This window comes from Echinops telfairi, unplaced genomic scaffold (assembly GCF_000313985.2).
Source record: "Echinops telfairi isolate 266 unplaced genomic scaffold, ASM31398v2 ScPeMD7_4;HRSCAF=17, whole genome shotgun sequence".
In the NCBI taxonomy this organism is placed as follows: Eukaryota; Metazoa; Chordata; class Mammalia; order Afrosoricida; family Tenrecidae; genus Echinops; species Echinops telfairi.
Window position 1 is genome coordinate 39,414,559 of NW_022103900.1, and position 15,657 is coordinate 39,430,215.

Here is a 15,657-nt window from a genome sequence, read left to right on the forward strand (position 1 = left end):
TGGAGAAGTAGCAGAGCCAGCCAATCTTGCCCCTCAACAATTAGCTACGTGGGCTCATGTCTATGCTGCAGGAATGAGGGAGTGAATGAACAGATACATCTTTCAAAGTAGGCACAGCTAGAAATGGGCTCCCCAAGCCCCACTGTTCTAATTTCTATTGCTCACAGACATTGCAGTTAGCAAAGCCCATTATCCGTGGCGCTGTTCGGCAGGACTGCTAACTGCGAGAACTGCTTCTTACCAGGTTAGCGGTGTGAACCCACCAGCTGCTCCGTGGGCGAAAGGTAAGGCTCTCTGCTCCCAGAAAGATGCACAGCCTCTGAAACCCTCTAGAGCAGGAGTTCTCAACCTTCCTCATGCCGCGACCCTTTCATACAGTTCCTCATGTTGTGGTAACCCCCGACCATAACATTATTTTCATTGCTACTTTAAAACTGATATTTTGCTACTGTTATGAATCAGGAGACCCCTGTGAAAGGGTCATTTGAGCCCCCAAAGGGGTGGCGACCCACAGGTTGAGAACCGCTGCTATATAGGGTCATGATGAGTCGGGGGTCAACCCAATGACAGTGGGTTTAGGGTGTGAGTACATTACTAGATCCACTAGGGTCCTTCCCCCTAGAGCAAAGCCTATGGCTTCTACAAAATAAACTGAGATTCTGACACATGCCCATTCGCTTGCTTGTAAGAAATCCCCCGAAAATAAGACCTACTTAAAATGTTGCCTTTCGCTGAAATATAAGGCATCCCCCCAAAATAAGACCTCCCCGAAAATAAGGCCTCCCCGGAAGCTACTGTAACTCTGGACTCTGGACCATAGCGGCAGGTGCCGCCACACAGCTCACTGTTGGCCTGGCCACAGCACAGCTGGAGCAGACAGGAAGTGCAAGGTCTCTTTTAATAAAACAACAAATGTGTACCATATTCTTCTTCATGGAAAAATAAGACATCCCCTGAAAATAAGACCTAGCGCATCTTTGGGAGCAAAAATTGATGACACTGTCTTATTTTGGGGAAACAGGGTACTATAGTATAGATTCACCTAGAAAAAGACTTCTCCCACCCATAGACCAGGCCGACTTCCCAGCCCCACTGCTCTGGTTCCAGTCCAGGCCAGCTGCTGCACTCACTGGTTGGCCCAGCATGAGTCCACGGTGGAAGGAAAGCCTAGAGCTGCCACGGTCGTGGCTTTGGTAGTGGACGGGGTAGCAGAGAAGAACAAGGAGCTCTGGGCCCTGTGCGTGCTCTGACCGACAGCCCACAAGCCTTGCCAGACACAGGAATTCACCGCGTGTTTGGGGCAAATGGCTCACGTTGAAGTCCCTGTTCCACCCTCATCAGGTCATTGAATCTCCTTGGGTCTCCGTTTTTACGTCTGTGAAAAAGAAGTCCTGGCCTCTGACCCCTGGAATCCTCGGCTTGGGCATCTCCCAGTGCATTCTAGGCACAATTGGCTCTTCAGTTTCTCATCTCCGCCCCAGCGTTCCCCATCCCGACATTTCCCAACTCACAGCATTCTATCCAGCCATCGGCAAGAAGCCAGGGCAGTAACGTTTGAGGTCAGGTCTGGACCAAGACAGCTCTCCAAAGCAGCTGGCCTACTGCCAAAGGAGGCTCTTCCCAACCAGCTCCACTTCCTTCTCTTTCTGGAAACCATGCCCCTTTGATCTGCAGTCAACGCTGAGCTCTGCGATTGCTTGTAAGAAAAGGTACTATCACTGGCAACCCGTCACCCCTACAAGTTCTCACCCCCAGCCTGTGTCACCCCCACCCCACCCCCACATGTCCCAGTACAACAGCTGACCAAAGAGGAGGGAGAATAAAGATAAGCAGGCACTGTCTGAATGGTTTTTGTCACTTTGTTGTTGTTGTTTGTTTCTGTTTGCTTCATTTTCTTTTGAACACTAAGATTTATTTAAAACAGCACACAGACATTTGCAGGGCGAGGCCAGGTGGGCTGGTATCAGGCCCCAACGGCCCCTGGGGCAGACTGGGCCTCTGCACACCAGCTGCCAGGACAGGAGGGCCTGCGCCCAGGGGTGCGGCCAAAGCTTCAGGCAAGCAGGACAGCCCACAGGTCAGCCCAGCGTGATGCCCAAACCTGGCCCTGCGTGCCGAGCAGCCAGCTGGGCACACATGCAGGCCATGTCCTGGCTGCAGCACGGGGAGCTCAGTTACACAGCACAGCAGCTTCAGGGACGCCGGTGAGCTCCACGGGACGGGACGGCTGCATCAGTCTCAGGAAGCAGCCTAACCTTTGAGTGAGCACTCTTCAGTTTTGTACTCTCCGCGCAAGTCCCTCTCTGCTTTTCAAAGTTTAAAAACAAAAACAAAGGGAAAAAAAACAAAACAAGAAACACACATTGTTTTGTTTGGGAAAAGGTGGATCTTCGCTGGCCAGAGTACATGGGCTGGATCACTGGACCCGCTCGGTAAAGTTCTCAGGGAAGACGCCCTGGCATTTCTCCAACTCTTTGTGCTGGTTCCAATCGCTCTCCTTGATGCCCATCAGCCAGCCTTCATCCTGAGGGAGACAAGCACTGGGGTCACCTCAAGGTCGTGGAGGACGGGGACACAAGGGCCTTTCAGCCCCACTGGACATGCACTTTCCTGGGGATCTGCTAGGAAGACAGCTCCCTCCTACCCACCTGCTTATCGCCTCCAAGCCCACCACACCTGCCTGAAGGACAAGCCCAGACCCAGACCCACCTGGCCCAAGCCACTCTGCCTGGGGCAGGTCGAGCTTACTTTGTGGCTGGCTGATTGGGCCCTTGTAGCCCAAGGGCCACGTGGGCCTGATTTTGCTTCAACCATCCCTTTGCCACACAGCAAGGAGCTTAGTGCCACGGAGGACAAGCCCCTGAAGACTAAGCAGCTGTCCTCCCAAGCTTCCTATCAACCACAGCAGAAAGTTCTGGTGAGATTTGACGAGTTTAAAGTGTCTAGAGTGGCCCAAGGCTACCACAGCAAGTCTTCCAACAGAGTGAACTTGGTCTTGGCTTCAAAACTCATTTTTAAGGGGTGTCTGGTGCCCAACCCCTTACTCCCACAGGAGTCTGCAGGAGTCATAAACCCTTGCCCTGTACCGGGGCAGGGACGTTTCTTCTTTCTGCCAAGGGCCATTTGGGTATTTATAGCATCGTTGGTGTGCCATTCAAAAATATCCACTTAAACATCCGCTGGCTACATTTGGTCAAACCTTTCATGAAATCACCCCTAGTGATGGCTGAAACGGCTTCTCTTTGGTGAGACGTGTGATGTGGGCTGCTACTGATGATTTCATAGACCTTCTACGGCCCTAGGGTGGGTATGTTCCCCACCCTGCCCCATCGGGACTGGGCCAGCCAGGCTGGGCCTCAGAGGAGCTGGACCAGCTGGGCCTGGGACCTATCTGTGTCCTAGGCATTCACCTCGCCATCCTTCTCTGCCTTGTCACAGCCACTAGTTCGGTTCTGAGCCCTCCCTGCCCCGCTCTGAGTGACCTCCTGTGGATCTGGGTCCAGGAGTCCTCCTCTTCTTGAAATCCCACCCACTAATTGGATGTTTCTGCAAAATGTTCAAGAAACTGTGGCACTCAGGGTTCCCACCTCCCTGCCCCGCCCCCATGGCTCTCAAGTCTAGGCCCAATACCCTTTTACCCTTTACCGTGATTGGCCACAACTCAAACACCTCCCCCTACCCTCGCTCTGATAACTAATTCACACCAACGAGGTTCGCGGCAGAATGGATTCTGTGAAAGAAGCTAGCATCCAAGCAGGCCCCTTGTGCCATGCTCAGCTGGTACTCAGAGAAGTGCAGACCGCCACACCTCACCAACTGCCACCGGCTCACCAACGGTGACATTAACACCGACGGTCTGTGGCGACATGAACAAGAGTCGCCCGCACCCCCCGCATCCAGACCTGGCAGGAAGGGGCAACCCTGGCAGATTCTGCATACTCTCAGAGTGTGCCCAGAGCCAGCCTGGGCCCAGCGAGAGCCTGTCCTTTGAAGGGACTTACTAAGGATGAGAAACCTTGGCAAAAGGAAAATGACTTGAAGTCCCTGGGGCCCATGGGTGGCCTGTCCTCACTGGGGGGTGAGTGAGGGGGGGCACAAGATGGCATGTGGACAAAGCCCTGTTCAGAGGAAAGCAGGCCTTGGGCAATGTGGCCAGAGGCAGGCGAGAAAGAAACTCAGGCATGGGACCCACAGAGAGAGACCCGAGCAGGGCCTGACGTGAAGAGGCGGTGGGACAATGGAAAGCAGAGAAAGCCGTAAAAGGCAGGCAGGCAGTCCCAAGCCCAGAGCAGTGCAGAGACAGGGAGGGAGAGCACCCAAAGGACAGGACGTAAGCACACAGGGAGCCGGAATCTTTCCCATCAAAAAGCAGTCAAGCGGAGTCCAGCCCTCAGAAAGGGTCAAGTCTGCGGGCCTTGGCTGCCCCCTGCTGGCCTGCTAGCAGCCCTCACCTGCTCATCCGGGTTCTGGAAGGGGATCACCAGGACCACGTCGCCAGCCTTCAGCTGCAGCTCATCTGTATCCGTCGCTGTGTAATCATGCTGGGCCTGCACCTGCAGAGGTGTGAGGTACGACGGTAGCCGGAGAGGGGTGGGATCTCTATCTCATCCTCTCATCTGTTCCTCAAAGGTTCTGTTCTTGGGTCCCACCCCCCACCCCGATTCCTGGCCCTGCACGATGCCCCAGAGCTGGGGTGGAGTTGGGTGTGGAGTGGAGAGGGGTGGTGAGGAGGGGCCCCGAGGCCACAGGCCCAGGGCTCCTGTGCCACCTGGGTTGTGAGGAGCGGTGTACCAGAGCCGCCACACCACCTCCCCCAGGGCCACCCGTCTCCCAGGGCCCACTTGCCTTGAACATGAATCCAGGAGGCAGGTCCAAGCGCCCAACCCCACTGCTGCCCTCCACGGCGCCATTCACAGTGGCTGAGAAGGTCTCCACCACCACAGCCGGCAGGGAGCTCTGGGGACAGGAGGACAATGCCGGGGACAGGGGGTGAGGGTTGGTCAGAGGACTGTGCCTAATGGCAGAGCAGCCTGCCTCCAGGTGCCAGAGCAGGGCTGGGACAGAGCAGCACAGGCACCAACTGGGCACCCCAAGCAGACAGGCGGGCGGGCGGGGGCAACACAGGACGAGTCCTGGGGGCTTACGGAGGCGGCTTCACTTGTCGCTGTCTCCTTGGACTCCTGGGCTTCCGACGACGCAGGTTCCGTCCCACCAGTCCCCTCCACGGCCTCTCCTGGCTACAACATAAAGGCCACGCAGGTCAGACCCTGCCCAGACACTGCTACCAGGACACAAAGTCAGGCCACAAGAGGGCAGCTCTGAGTGCCCTAGTTGCCAGTGGCGGTATGCCTCATCCAGAAAATCGGTCCCAGGCACAGACAGTAAGCAGCTGGAGTGAAGGTGCTGGCAGCCCCGGAGGGACCGCTGCAGGGCTCAAGATGCCCCTCTCAGCAGGCTCTGGCCTGGAAGCTCAAGACTTTGCAAGGCCCAGCCTCCTCCCATTCACTCCACCCTGCCCACCCCTGGGCCACACTCCAGAATGGCAGCATGTGCCCCACAAGAGCCCTAATACAGCGCTGCCCATAAGTCCAGGCCCAGGGAGGGTGTGGTAAAGGATGGACCACCTTGGACACTGTCAGGCCCAAGTGTCAGGCTGGTCTGGGACAACATCCACATGCTTATAAGGTATGGACCCTCAGGCCAAGTTACTCGATCAACTTTCCGAGCCTTTGTCTGTCAAAGGGGGCTATGTCCAGCTCATAAAGCCAGGGAACAACAGAAATGAGGACATTCTGGAAGGTGCCAACAGCACCCAGGAGGTGCTCACTCTCAATGCTCCTCAGGGTGAATGAGGGTAGGGAGGGCTGATTTGGGCCCAGCCCCTGGAGAAGTGCCAGGCAGCTTATGCAGAACTCAAGGTCACCGGCTTTAGAAGCAAGCTGCACTGCAGCCTCCAGTTCAAGGCTCTGTCCTCGCCCTCGGGTCTATAACGGCTCTGTCCATCGTGCGTGCGCCCATCCCCTGGGCTCTTCACTATGGCACGTGATCCTGGGGACCGTGGACATTGCAGAGGGGGTGGGCAGGCACTTACTTGAGCAGACCTTGGCTCGGCTGTCTGGCTGGGCCAGGACACAGCAAAAGCATCCTTGCCTGTGCTGGGTTCCCCGGAAGGCAGCTCGCCCCCAGGGCTCTCTGTGGGCTACAGATGGCCATAAGGAGAAGGCGGGAAGGGGGTGGGGAAGGCCAGGGAAAGTGGAGGGCAGGGTCATGAGACAGAGAAGACAGTCAAATCTGGAATGACCCAGTGCTGGGGGAGGGCCATGGGAGTGGCAGCAGGATCCCCTGGGAGAACCCTTGCCCGGCCTCTCCCCCATCCCCGCTGGCCTCCTCTGTCCCACCACCACAGGAGAACAGAGCATGGTTGCTATGAGCAGCCAGCTTCCACTGAAATCTCTGCCCAGATGTACCCACTGCCACACACCTCCAGGAAGCATGATCGAGAGGGAGGTGCCCCTGCTGACAGGCAAACTTCTGACCTGGTGCCCAGCGGTCTCAGCCCTCCATGCCCACAAGCAGAGCGGTGACCAGGGTGGGCTCCTTTGTTCCCCTGCATTTAAGCCCCAGTTCTCCGCAGCCAGTGGCATGGCGGTAGGCCCCCCACCTAGGGGCCTGGGGGAGAGAGAACTTCTTCTGGAAGGATGGACTCCCTGTAGCCCCAAGATTCAGAGCAACTTGGCATAAAGCCTCCAGAGCCCAGAAGCCCCCACAGGCTTGGGGATGGCCCACCCAGGTGTCGCTCCAGGGGCCTGGCCGGAGACCACACCAGGCTTCATCCTAGGCAATATGTGACCTTTTCTTGCACCTCCATTTCCTGAGTTGCCAGAGGATGGTGCTGCCGCCGCCCTGCATGCACCAGCTCTGCCATCTGCCAGGTCAGTCTTGCTCCCAAAGGGCATCTCACCTCACCCTGCCTTCCCTGCTTCTCCTAGGCCATCCCTTCACACCAGTCCCTGATGCCAGCTGACACAAAGCCCTTTACCCAGAATCCTTCTCTCTTCTAAGGCTCGATCCACTCGCGTGCCTCTGGATGACCAGACTCACAGGCCTGACACTGTAGGCTGCACGGTGGGTGCCCTCTCTCCTTCAGCCAGGGCAGGGGACCCTGGCATGGGGTTCTCCATGCAGGAAGGCTGCAAGGCAGCTACAGGAGATTGCTGCCCTGGGTGTGGGCATAAGCCCGAGAGGCTCTGTGCATGTCAGGGAGTGGGCTAGTGGAGGAGGGGCAGGTGGCCCTTTCTCACAGCAAGCAAACACAGGCTTACCTCCCAGAGGTCCCATGGGATTGGCTGAGCAGAGCAGCATGGGGAAAAAGGACAGTTAGTACAGAGGTTAGAGACGAGTGGAGGCAGGCAAGCAGTCCCCAGAAGCAGCCCCATCCCCACTGCCCCAGGGACCACTGGGTTGGTGCCAGTCAGACCAGGCTCTGAAGTCACCCCAGGGCTACTTTCTGCACACCTCCCAGGAGCCTGCAAGACCTGAGTGGCGAGTGCCATAGATTGGCGTGCTCAGAGGTCCAACCAGAAAGAGCAACAGTTTTGTAAGCCCTCCTCCTGAGTCCTGCACGCCCCCTGCCCCAGCCCCCCAGGAGCTTTAGTTCCCCACTTCTTTCCCGCTCTGTGGCCACAAATAGGAGGAGGTGTTCACTCTGGTTCCCAGAGTGCCACTAGAAAGCCCCGGCCGGCCGGGCCTGCGTGGCTGATAGGCAGACTCAAGCCCCAGATGGCCAGGAGGGCCTGAGGGCACAGGGCCCAGACCAACCTGACTAGAGGGTGTGGGTGCTCTCCCAGGGCTTGCCACAGGCGGGTGGGAGTCAAAGTCCAGGTCCAGCAGGCTGGCCTGCTCCGAGAAGGGCCCCAGGGCCTCAAACTTGGCAGCAATTGGCAGAGGAGGAAGGCAGTTAGTGACAGAAGCTGGGCACACTAGGGGACAAGCACACAGACACCGATCCCAGCCCCGGAGTGTGCAGACACAAGAACAACACACACACACACACGCACGCACGCACGCACGCACGCACGCGCGCAGCATTGCAGATGGCCACACAGCTTGCACAGGCTCCCAGCCTCCTCGTGATGCCTCCTGGAGCACTCTAGACACCCCCTCTAGCATGCTCCTGGTGGGGGGGTCACCCCTCTGGATCCAATGCCATTCCCCCTCCCCATGTAAGGTGGTGCCCCCACACCAGCCTTGAATATACTTCCCGGCCCCCACCTCCAGGAAGCAGTCCCAGAGCAGCAGGCTGGTCAGGAAGGACCCTGGGATAGGGGTTCTCGGGGACACAGGGCGCCCTCAGGCGAGGCACACTCCCAGCCAGCTTCAGAAGCAAGTGCTGAGCCAGCCCACGTTGCCCAAGGGCTTGTCTTCAGACCACTGATCCCAAATACCAGGAGCTTCCAAACGACCTGGCACCTGTCCCCAAAGCACAAGAGAGCGCTACCCACACCCACTCTCCTCTCCAATATTCCCATTCCACGGTCAGGAGGTTGTACCGCGGTAGCCCTAGCCATGCTGGAGACACTCACTGTGGGAAGACCCCAAACATTCCTCAGAGAAAGGGTTTTTCCCAGACACCCCTGGTGGCAGGCTCTGTCCAGGACTGGGGACCGGCAGAAGGATGGTAGCAGCCCAGAAGGCCTTCCAAGGAGGGGGGCTGCTTAACCTTAGCCTTCCAGAAGGAAGCTTGGCCGGGTCCAACAGGGGAGAGGCCGGGCTTGTCCTCAGGCCCTGCCCCTCACCCTCTGTAGTGACAGACTTTTTCAGGCACCCAGCATTGACCCCTGCCACCCAAGGCATCCCACTGAAGGGGCGGTGGCTGAGCAGGTTCCCCAAGGGCTGTGCTCCAGGAGGTAAGACATAAAGGTCCTATGCTGGGCTGAGACACAGAGGTCCAGGAGCCCAAGCGGAGGGGATACATTTCCCTGAGCCAAGAGAGTGCAGTCCTCAAGCCCCTGGCCCAGCCTGGCCCCCTAGAACTAGCTTTTCCTACGGTCCCTGTCCAGTGAGTCTGAGCAGGTCGCTGCTCTGCCCCCGTGGCCAGCCACCTCTGGGGGCATGAACACACAGGGCACCATGCTTCAGGGGCAGCCAGATTCTCTTGCTAGGCTACCCATGATCCTGCCTGTCTCTGACTGTGCTTTCCAGGAGAAGTGCCCAAGCCTAGACGGCCATTCCCAGTCAGGCTGTGACGGGGCATGGCGTCGGTCAACGGAAGAGGACTGCCCACCAGAAAGCAACTCAGGGCGACCCACCGGTCCAGCAGCACTGCCATGAGGATGAGCCCACCCCATGCATTGCACCTCATGACAAGGCAGAAACCCAGGGCCCTGAGATGACAGGGGGCAGCAAGGGGGACTTGTGACCATGCGGGGGACAGGGGTGGTGTGTCCATTCGCATGTCCCTGTCCATCTCTGCGGCACACTTGGGCTGCCACATGGGGAGGTGCACCTGTAGTTCCAGGTTGCTCCCCATTAATGGGGAAAAAGATCCCCTCCCAGAGGGCAGTTTAAATGGACACTCAGCCAGCTAGGTTAAGAGTTTGCGAGCAACTCACATCGGCAGAGGCTGCTGGCTGAGGGGGGAAGGCAGCAGCAAGTGGCCTCGGCGGTGACCCCACCCCATTCCCACTCTTCCTCTGCCACCGTCGAGAGGCGCCTCCTAGACCTCCTAAACCCTGCCCGCCCACCCACTCCTCGTGGTCCTGTCTTTAAAGGGTCTCTCTGAGTGGAGCCCACTGTGCTGGGTCCCCAGTGCCTCTTCCCTCCACACGGACAGCCCGAGCCTGGCCCTCCCCACAGGCCTCCTGGCTCATGCAGAGCAGCCTGTGGGGGGCTGAGGGCCCAGATTCTCATGGGCTCTTAGCGTCCCTGACACTCAGGCCCTCTGTCCAAACTCCAGACAGGAGAGGCTTGCACAGGGCCCTGGTCTGCCCGCCAAAGAGCAGTGAGGGCTGCAGGTCCAGTCTCGAGGTCACCTCGCTGTGGTCGGCTGGCCAAGCTGCATCTTCTCTCCAGCAACGAGAGTTTTTCAGCCATTCAGTGCTGGCCCGCGAGACTTCACCTCCAATGTTAGGACCCCCTTCATAGGCCCTCTGCTTGTCTCTCTGTGGAATAGGCATTAGATGCCTTCCAAGGGCATTCACAATTGGCAACTTTGTGACTGCCACCACTGAAGCTGTTGTCAGAGCTCTGGAGCTGCGGCCCAGGGCCCTTGGTCCGACAGAGGTCCCCCCACCTGGAGTCCTGCTGCCGCCTCTCACGAATCAGCCACATCCCCCACCACGACAACACCCCACATTCCCGCCTCTCGCCCCTGCAGGCCTACACACAGGCTCTGCTCGCTGTCCACAGCACGCTCTTGCTGCTTTTTCTACCACTTCTGCGAGCCTTCCCTCGCTGACCCCAGTTCCTGTGTTCGCACAATCCTCCACCACAATCCCCTCCGCCACACTGTGGAGCCATCCTTAGCCTGCCCGGCTCCTGAGAGGGTCGGATGGGCACTTTGGCCCGCTGTGTCTACCGCAGGACATGCTCAGAAATAGATGGATGGCTGGAAGGATGGATGAGAGCAAGGCAGGGTCCGGACCCGTCTCGACCATATCCGGGCCCTTGAGACAGGCAGAGAATGGGGTGGGGGGCGAGGCCGTGCGCATTCTGAGCAAGCAAGAGGAGGGGCTGCGCCGCAGTGGCTGCGGCTGACCTGGGAGGGGGTGGTCACGCTGATCTCGGGGACAAACGTGTCGTCAAACAGACTGAGGATCTGCTCCTGCTTCATCTCCTTGCACGGGGTGTGTTTGGGAGGAGGAGGGACTGGCGGGCCTCTCCGGAGCTGGGGTTGGCAGCAGGTGAGGGGCACACAGAGACAAAGTCACGATTAGTCACAACTGGGCCTCGGCCCCACCCAGGCGGCCGAGGAGTCACAGACGCCAGGACCACGATGCCACCAAGAAGGCGACGCGCGGCAGGGGACCGGGAAACCCTGCAGAGAAGAGCAGGGAGGTGGGGGAAAGAGGTGGAAAAGCGGGGGAAAGAGAAGAGAAGGCAGGGAAAGGAAGGGTGAGGGGTGAGGTGGGGGCAGGAGCTGGCCCAGTCTACAGGGCACACAGTGTCTTGGTGCCCAATCCCAGAGCGAGAAGCTGGGACAGAAATCCTGAGCTGGAGGCATAGCCCAGGCCCAGGCCTCTCCCTGCACCTTCTCCCCTTTTCTTAGAGAGCCTGCCTGCTCTTCTGCGGCCAGCTCAGCACCAGTGGGTTCTTGCGTCCCCCCACCCCCCTAGAGGAACCTGGGCTCAGTTATCTGGGGCAGCAGGGCAGGGAGAACGCATACCACCCAGCAGGTGTGAGTTGCCACACTCAAGAACACCGGTGACAATAGCGTCAGCTCTGCTAGGTGGGTGGCTGTGAAGAATCGAGGGGTGAAAACGCTCAGGCTGCTCACCCAGTGTCCACAGAAGAAGGGTTGTACGTGGGGCAGCTCTGGGCCACAGCCAGCCACCAAGCAGAGCAGCAAGACAGCAGCTCTGAAAGCCCATACCCGGGCTCCAAGCAGGGAGAGTGGCAGATGCCCAGGGCCTTCCCAGAGCTCGGCAGACCCTCGGGTAAGTCTCGTTTGGGGAGGGACTGATACGGGAGGGCTTCTCTAGAGAGGTTGGCCGAGAGTCTCAGGGCACCTGCCCATGGCCCAGCCACCTCGCACTCCCTGCCTGAGTCCTTCCTGCCCTCCTTTAAAGGAAGCCCTGCATGGCCATCAGGCTGGGGCCTTCCTCAGCTACTGAAAGAAAGAGATGAGGAAACAGAAGAGGCAGCTGCCTCTAGAGTCTGGGTGCTCTGGGGACTAAGGGTCCAGCGCCTCTCTCTCTGTTAGGAAGAAGAGGAAGAGGAAGACAGAATTAAGTGGCTAGCGACCAGGGAGAGAGGGGAGGGCAGGGTGTCATGGTGGGGCAGTGGGGGGATGTATGTATGAGGGGAGGGGAGAGGAGACAGTCACAGATGCCCCTTAGAGGGGACTAGAGCCACTGAGGTGGAGTGGGAGACAAAGGTTCAGCCCAGCCCTGGCTCTAGCCCCTGCTATGTACAACCTCTGGTTCCAAATTGCTTAGACGCAGGCCAGGACAGAGAGGCAGGGAGAGTGACAGCAAGGCGGGGGGACAAGGAAGAGGCGCAGACAGGCTGCTGAGACCCCATACCTACCTGAGATGGGGACTTGGAGAGGGTGGCCCCAGGCGCAGCCACACCAGCCTGCTCTGGCTCGTGGTTGACTCTGATCTCCGGGGTGGCGGCAGGGGAGCCATCCGGTGGAGGTGAAGGGCTCTTATTCCCTTTGGCAGGGGCGTTATCACTATGAAGGCAAGAACAGAGTGGCGTGATGCTGAGAGGCTGCCCCAGAGGGGAGCTGCAAATATGTAGGTATGCACATGAAGGTGTGTGCGCATGGACACGTATGCACAGGGAGACAATAGCCATGTGTATACAGATGGATGTATAGCATTGGAAACTTGATACACCTAGTTTTGTTTTGGGGGGTCGGGTGGGATCATATAGGGGTTAAGTGGGTTGAACATTGGGTTGCTAACTGGAAGTTCAACAGTCAGAATCCACCAGCCACACCCCGGGATGAGGTAGCTGCTCCTTCAAGATTATCCTCAAAGGCAAACCTACCCTGTCGTACAGGGTAACTATGCGTTGGAACCGACTCCACAGCAGTTCGGTTATATACACATGTAATGGGTGTTGTGTGTAAAATGTGTGTGCACAGGTACATCACGTGTATATACACCTACGGATGCACATCAGCTGTGTGTGTAAACATGTCAATGTGTGCATGTATGAAATTGTGTGTGTGTGTACATGCACTGAATCGGTGTCCACATTTTAAATTGTATACACATGTGCATAAGTGTGTACTTCATGTGCCTAGGTATGAAGATGCATGTACAGGTGATTGTGTATCCATGTGTAAAGCTGTATAGTCATGCGTTGAGTGTGTGTCCCGTGTGCCTGGGCATTGCCCCATGTGTCTACGTGTGAAGGTGAGTGCACATGTATGTAAGCCGTGCACTTCGTGTGTCCATGGAGTTGTAAATACACATGTGTGTTGACAGCATACCTATGTAGCCACACATGAAGTTGTGTGTGTGTGCTGTGTGCACAAGTAAAGGGAAATGAAGAGGCATGGTGTGAGACTCCACAAGTCCTCAGCAAGGTCCTGCCTTGCACACAGTGACAGGACATGACAAAACACAGAGCTAGAGGCCAGAGGATCCCACCCCAGGGAAGTATGACCCAAGGCCCACCTCCACACAGGGCCCCACAGCACCCCGCTGAAATGCGCCAGAAGCCAGCTATCCCAGAGAGCAATGAGCTCAGATAGACAGACACCTCCCACAGGGTACCCTGCCCATGTCCCGGCACAACCCAATGCAGGGTCAGCATCAACCCCCTCCTGTGCTCACACTGTGACTGCTCCCCAACCTGTCCGCCCACAGCACCCACAGTTTCTCCACTTCCCTGCACCTCCCCACTCCCATGCCTTCCTGAAAAGATGGGACCTCCACAAAGCCAGCAGCACCTGGTGTGGCCCATGGAAGGGCTCAAGTGGAAAAGTCCCCCAACGGCCCCAGAGTGTCCAGAACAAGGGCCAGATGCGTGCCTGGCGGGGACATTTGTGTCAAAAGCAAGTAGGACAAGCTCTGCTCACTTGTGCAAAGAAGTTCTAGAACGGCAGTGCCCATCACAGGAGCCGCTCACCACAGGTGACTGTGAGCTAGCTGTCTGCACAGAAATCACTCTCGAAATCAAACTCGCCCGGTACACTAACTGCATTTCAGCCGCACCCCAGCCACATGCAGCTACAAGCTACCGTGGTCGGGGGGACGTTCAGTAGACAAGCAATAGGAAAGAAGTCAGTAATCAGGTTACCCGCTGGGATGGGAGAAGACCAGACGAGAGCAGATATGTAAGGGACATCATGGCGTCTCTTTTGATCTCTTACGGATGTGTTCATGATATATATGTGTAATACACAGGAACACAGACATCATCTTACAGGCACACTAACATCACGTCTCTCTGCTCCAGCCCTTGTCAGGCTTCCTTCCTCGGGGACACGCCGGCCACACATAAGGTATCTGCTCCGTTTTCTCAGACTTTGTCCTACGCTGCCTCACTCCCACCCAGCAATACCTACCCAGGCCTATCCCCGCAGCACACACCACACACCAGACACAGCGGGCACAGCAGCCCCGTGGGCCGCCCTCCGGCACGGCCCTGCCCCACACGGCTGCACACACAGGGGGTTGCAGTTAGTGGTGCCCTCAGGGCAGGGCGTCAGGCACATGCACAGTGATGCTGAGCCACGCAAGGCAGAGCTTGCCGCCGGTACCTGTTCTTCTTCCTGCGGAGCCTGGAGAAGAGTTTAGTTTTCTTTCTGTGGGAGGGATGGGGTGTGGAGGCCTTCATTGTAGGGAAACTTCGGGTGACAGCTGGGTGTCCCTTTCCCCCACCAGCCACCCTTCTGTGCAGAGTAAGGCGAGGGAGCCACGGCCTCCCTCCTGACGGAGCCTGCCCCTGCCCTCCACCTGCGAGGAAGCCAGTGGGCGCAGTCCAGCCACAGCTGCCCTGGGCTGCCTGGGACAGGGAGGAGAGGGCACATCCCAAGTCAGAACGGGGCCCAATGGGGAACGGACCTATGGTTGCAGCCGGCAGGAGTTTGCTGGCTGTGTACCAGGAAGGAGGGAGGGTTGGAGACCTGGACGAGGAGGCAGCCAGGTGTGAGCTGGGTGTCTGCCCAACATTTGATCCCTGAGCCCAGGCTAGGAGACTCAACTTACACTCTTTCTCTCAGACCCGAGATGCATTCCCAGGAGAGACTGAGTCTAAGAAGCTGCCCGCAGACGGGACCAGACCCCCTGACAGCCCACCTGGCCAGAACAGCTGTAGCTCACTCGCCATCCTCCTCCCCTCACTCCTAACCCAAGCTGGGCAGGGTTATCTCAGGGGAGGAGCATCCCTACCAGCACTGACCTTGGGAACCCCCTCCTGGCACTGTGCTGCCGGCCCCTCTCAGCCCCACATATTTCACTAGTGGGGGGGGGAGGGATGGTAATACTTGTTGAATACTTTCTTAGTCCTAAGCAATTGTCTCTTCTCCCCTCCATCTCCCCCAGACATCCAAGAAGCAGACTTAGCTATGGAAAGCCAAGTTCATTATTGGTCTCCACACACCGGGACAACATGCTCATAGTCACACACATATAAGAACGTGAGGACACACACACACACACACACACACACACACACACACCCCTAAGAGGTCAGGAAACTCCCGATGGCTATTATTCCCCATGACCCACAGCCAGAGAGGAAACAGGTATTCACCTCACCCCACCCTACTCAGGTTTACCCTCAGGAAACAGGGCTCTCCTAGGTGGCTGGGTGGGGGCTGGGAGACAGGAACAAAGGAATTTTCACAGGCGTGAGGAATGCTGACGTGAGCTGTAGGTGCTTCCATAAGCCAGAAGAGGGGAGAGGTGGCACCACCTCCCTGTGTGAAAAAGCTTACTTTCTGGAAGGTTCGATGCCTGTGAGTGCCTCCCACCTGCA

At 57.7% G+C, this 15,657-nt stretch overlaps 1 protein-coding gene across 12 annotated transcripts in view; it reads right to left on the bottom strand.

Annotated features, from left to right (window-relative positions):
* Window positions 1-1,841: 1,841 nt before the first annotated feature.
* The window catches only part of BIN1 (bridging integrator 1), a 97,547-nt gene continuing 83,731 nt past the window's right edge, over window positions 1,842-15,657 (bottom strand). For 3 of the 12 annotated variants that reach the window (XM_030887839.2, XM_004703847.2, XM_045298482.1), the window contains 9 exons: window positions 12,247-12,394; window positions 10,757-10,885; window positions 7,819-7,926; window positions 7,323-7,346; window positions 6,092-6,199; window positions 5,145-5,237; window positions 4,846-4,956; window positions 4,452-4,553; window positions 1,842-2,524 (listed from right to left, as the gene is read on the bottom strand). In XM_030887839.2, the coding sequence (XP_030743699.1) occupies window positions 2,417-2,524; window positions 4,452-4,553; window positions 4,846-4,956; window positions 5,145-5,237; window positions 6,092-6,199; window positions 7,323-7,346; window positions 7,819-7,926; window positions 10,757-10,885; window positions 12,247-12,394 (931 nt within the window). In that variant the 3' untranslated portion in view covers window positions 1,842-2,416. Of the gene's footprint in view, window positions 2,525-4,451; window positions 4,554-4,845; window positions 4,957-5,144; window positions 5,238-6,091; window positions 6,200-7,322; window positions 7,347-7,818; window positions 7,927-10,756; window positions 10,886-12,246; window positions 12,395-14,437; window positions 14,483-15,657 lie in introns of all 12 variants that reach the window. The other 9 variants (XM_004703853.2, XM_004703850.2, XM_004703852.2 and 6 more) reach the window with 6 other exon arrangements.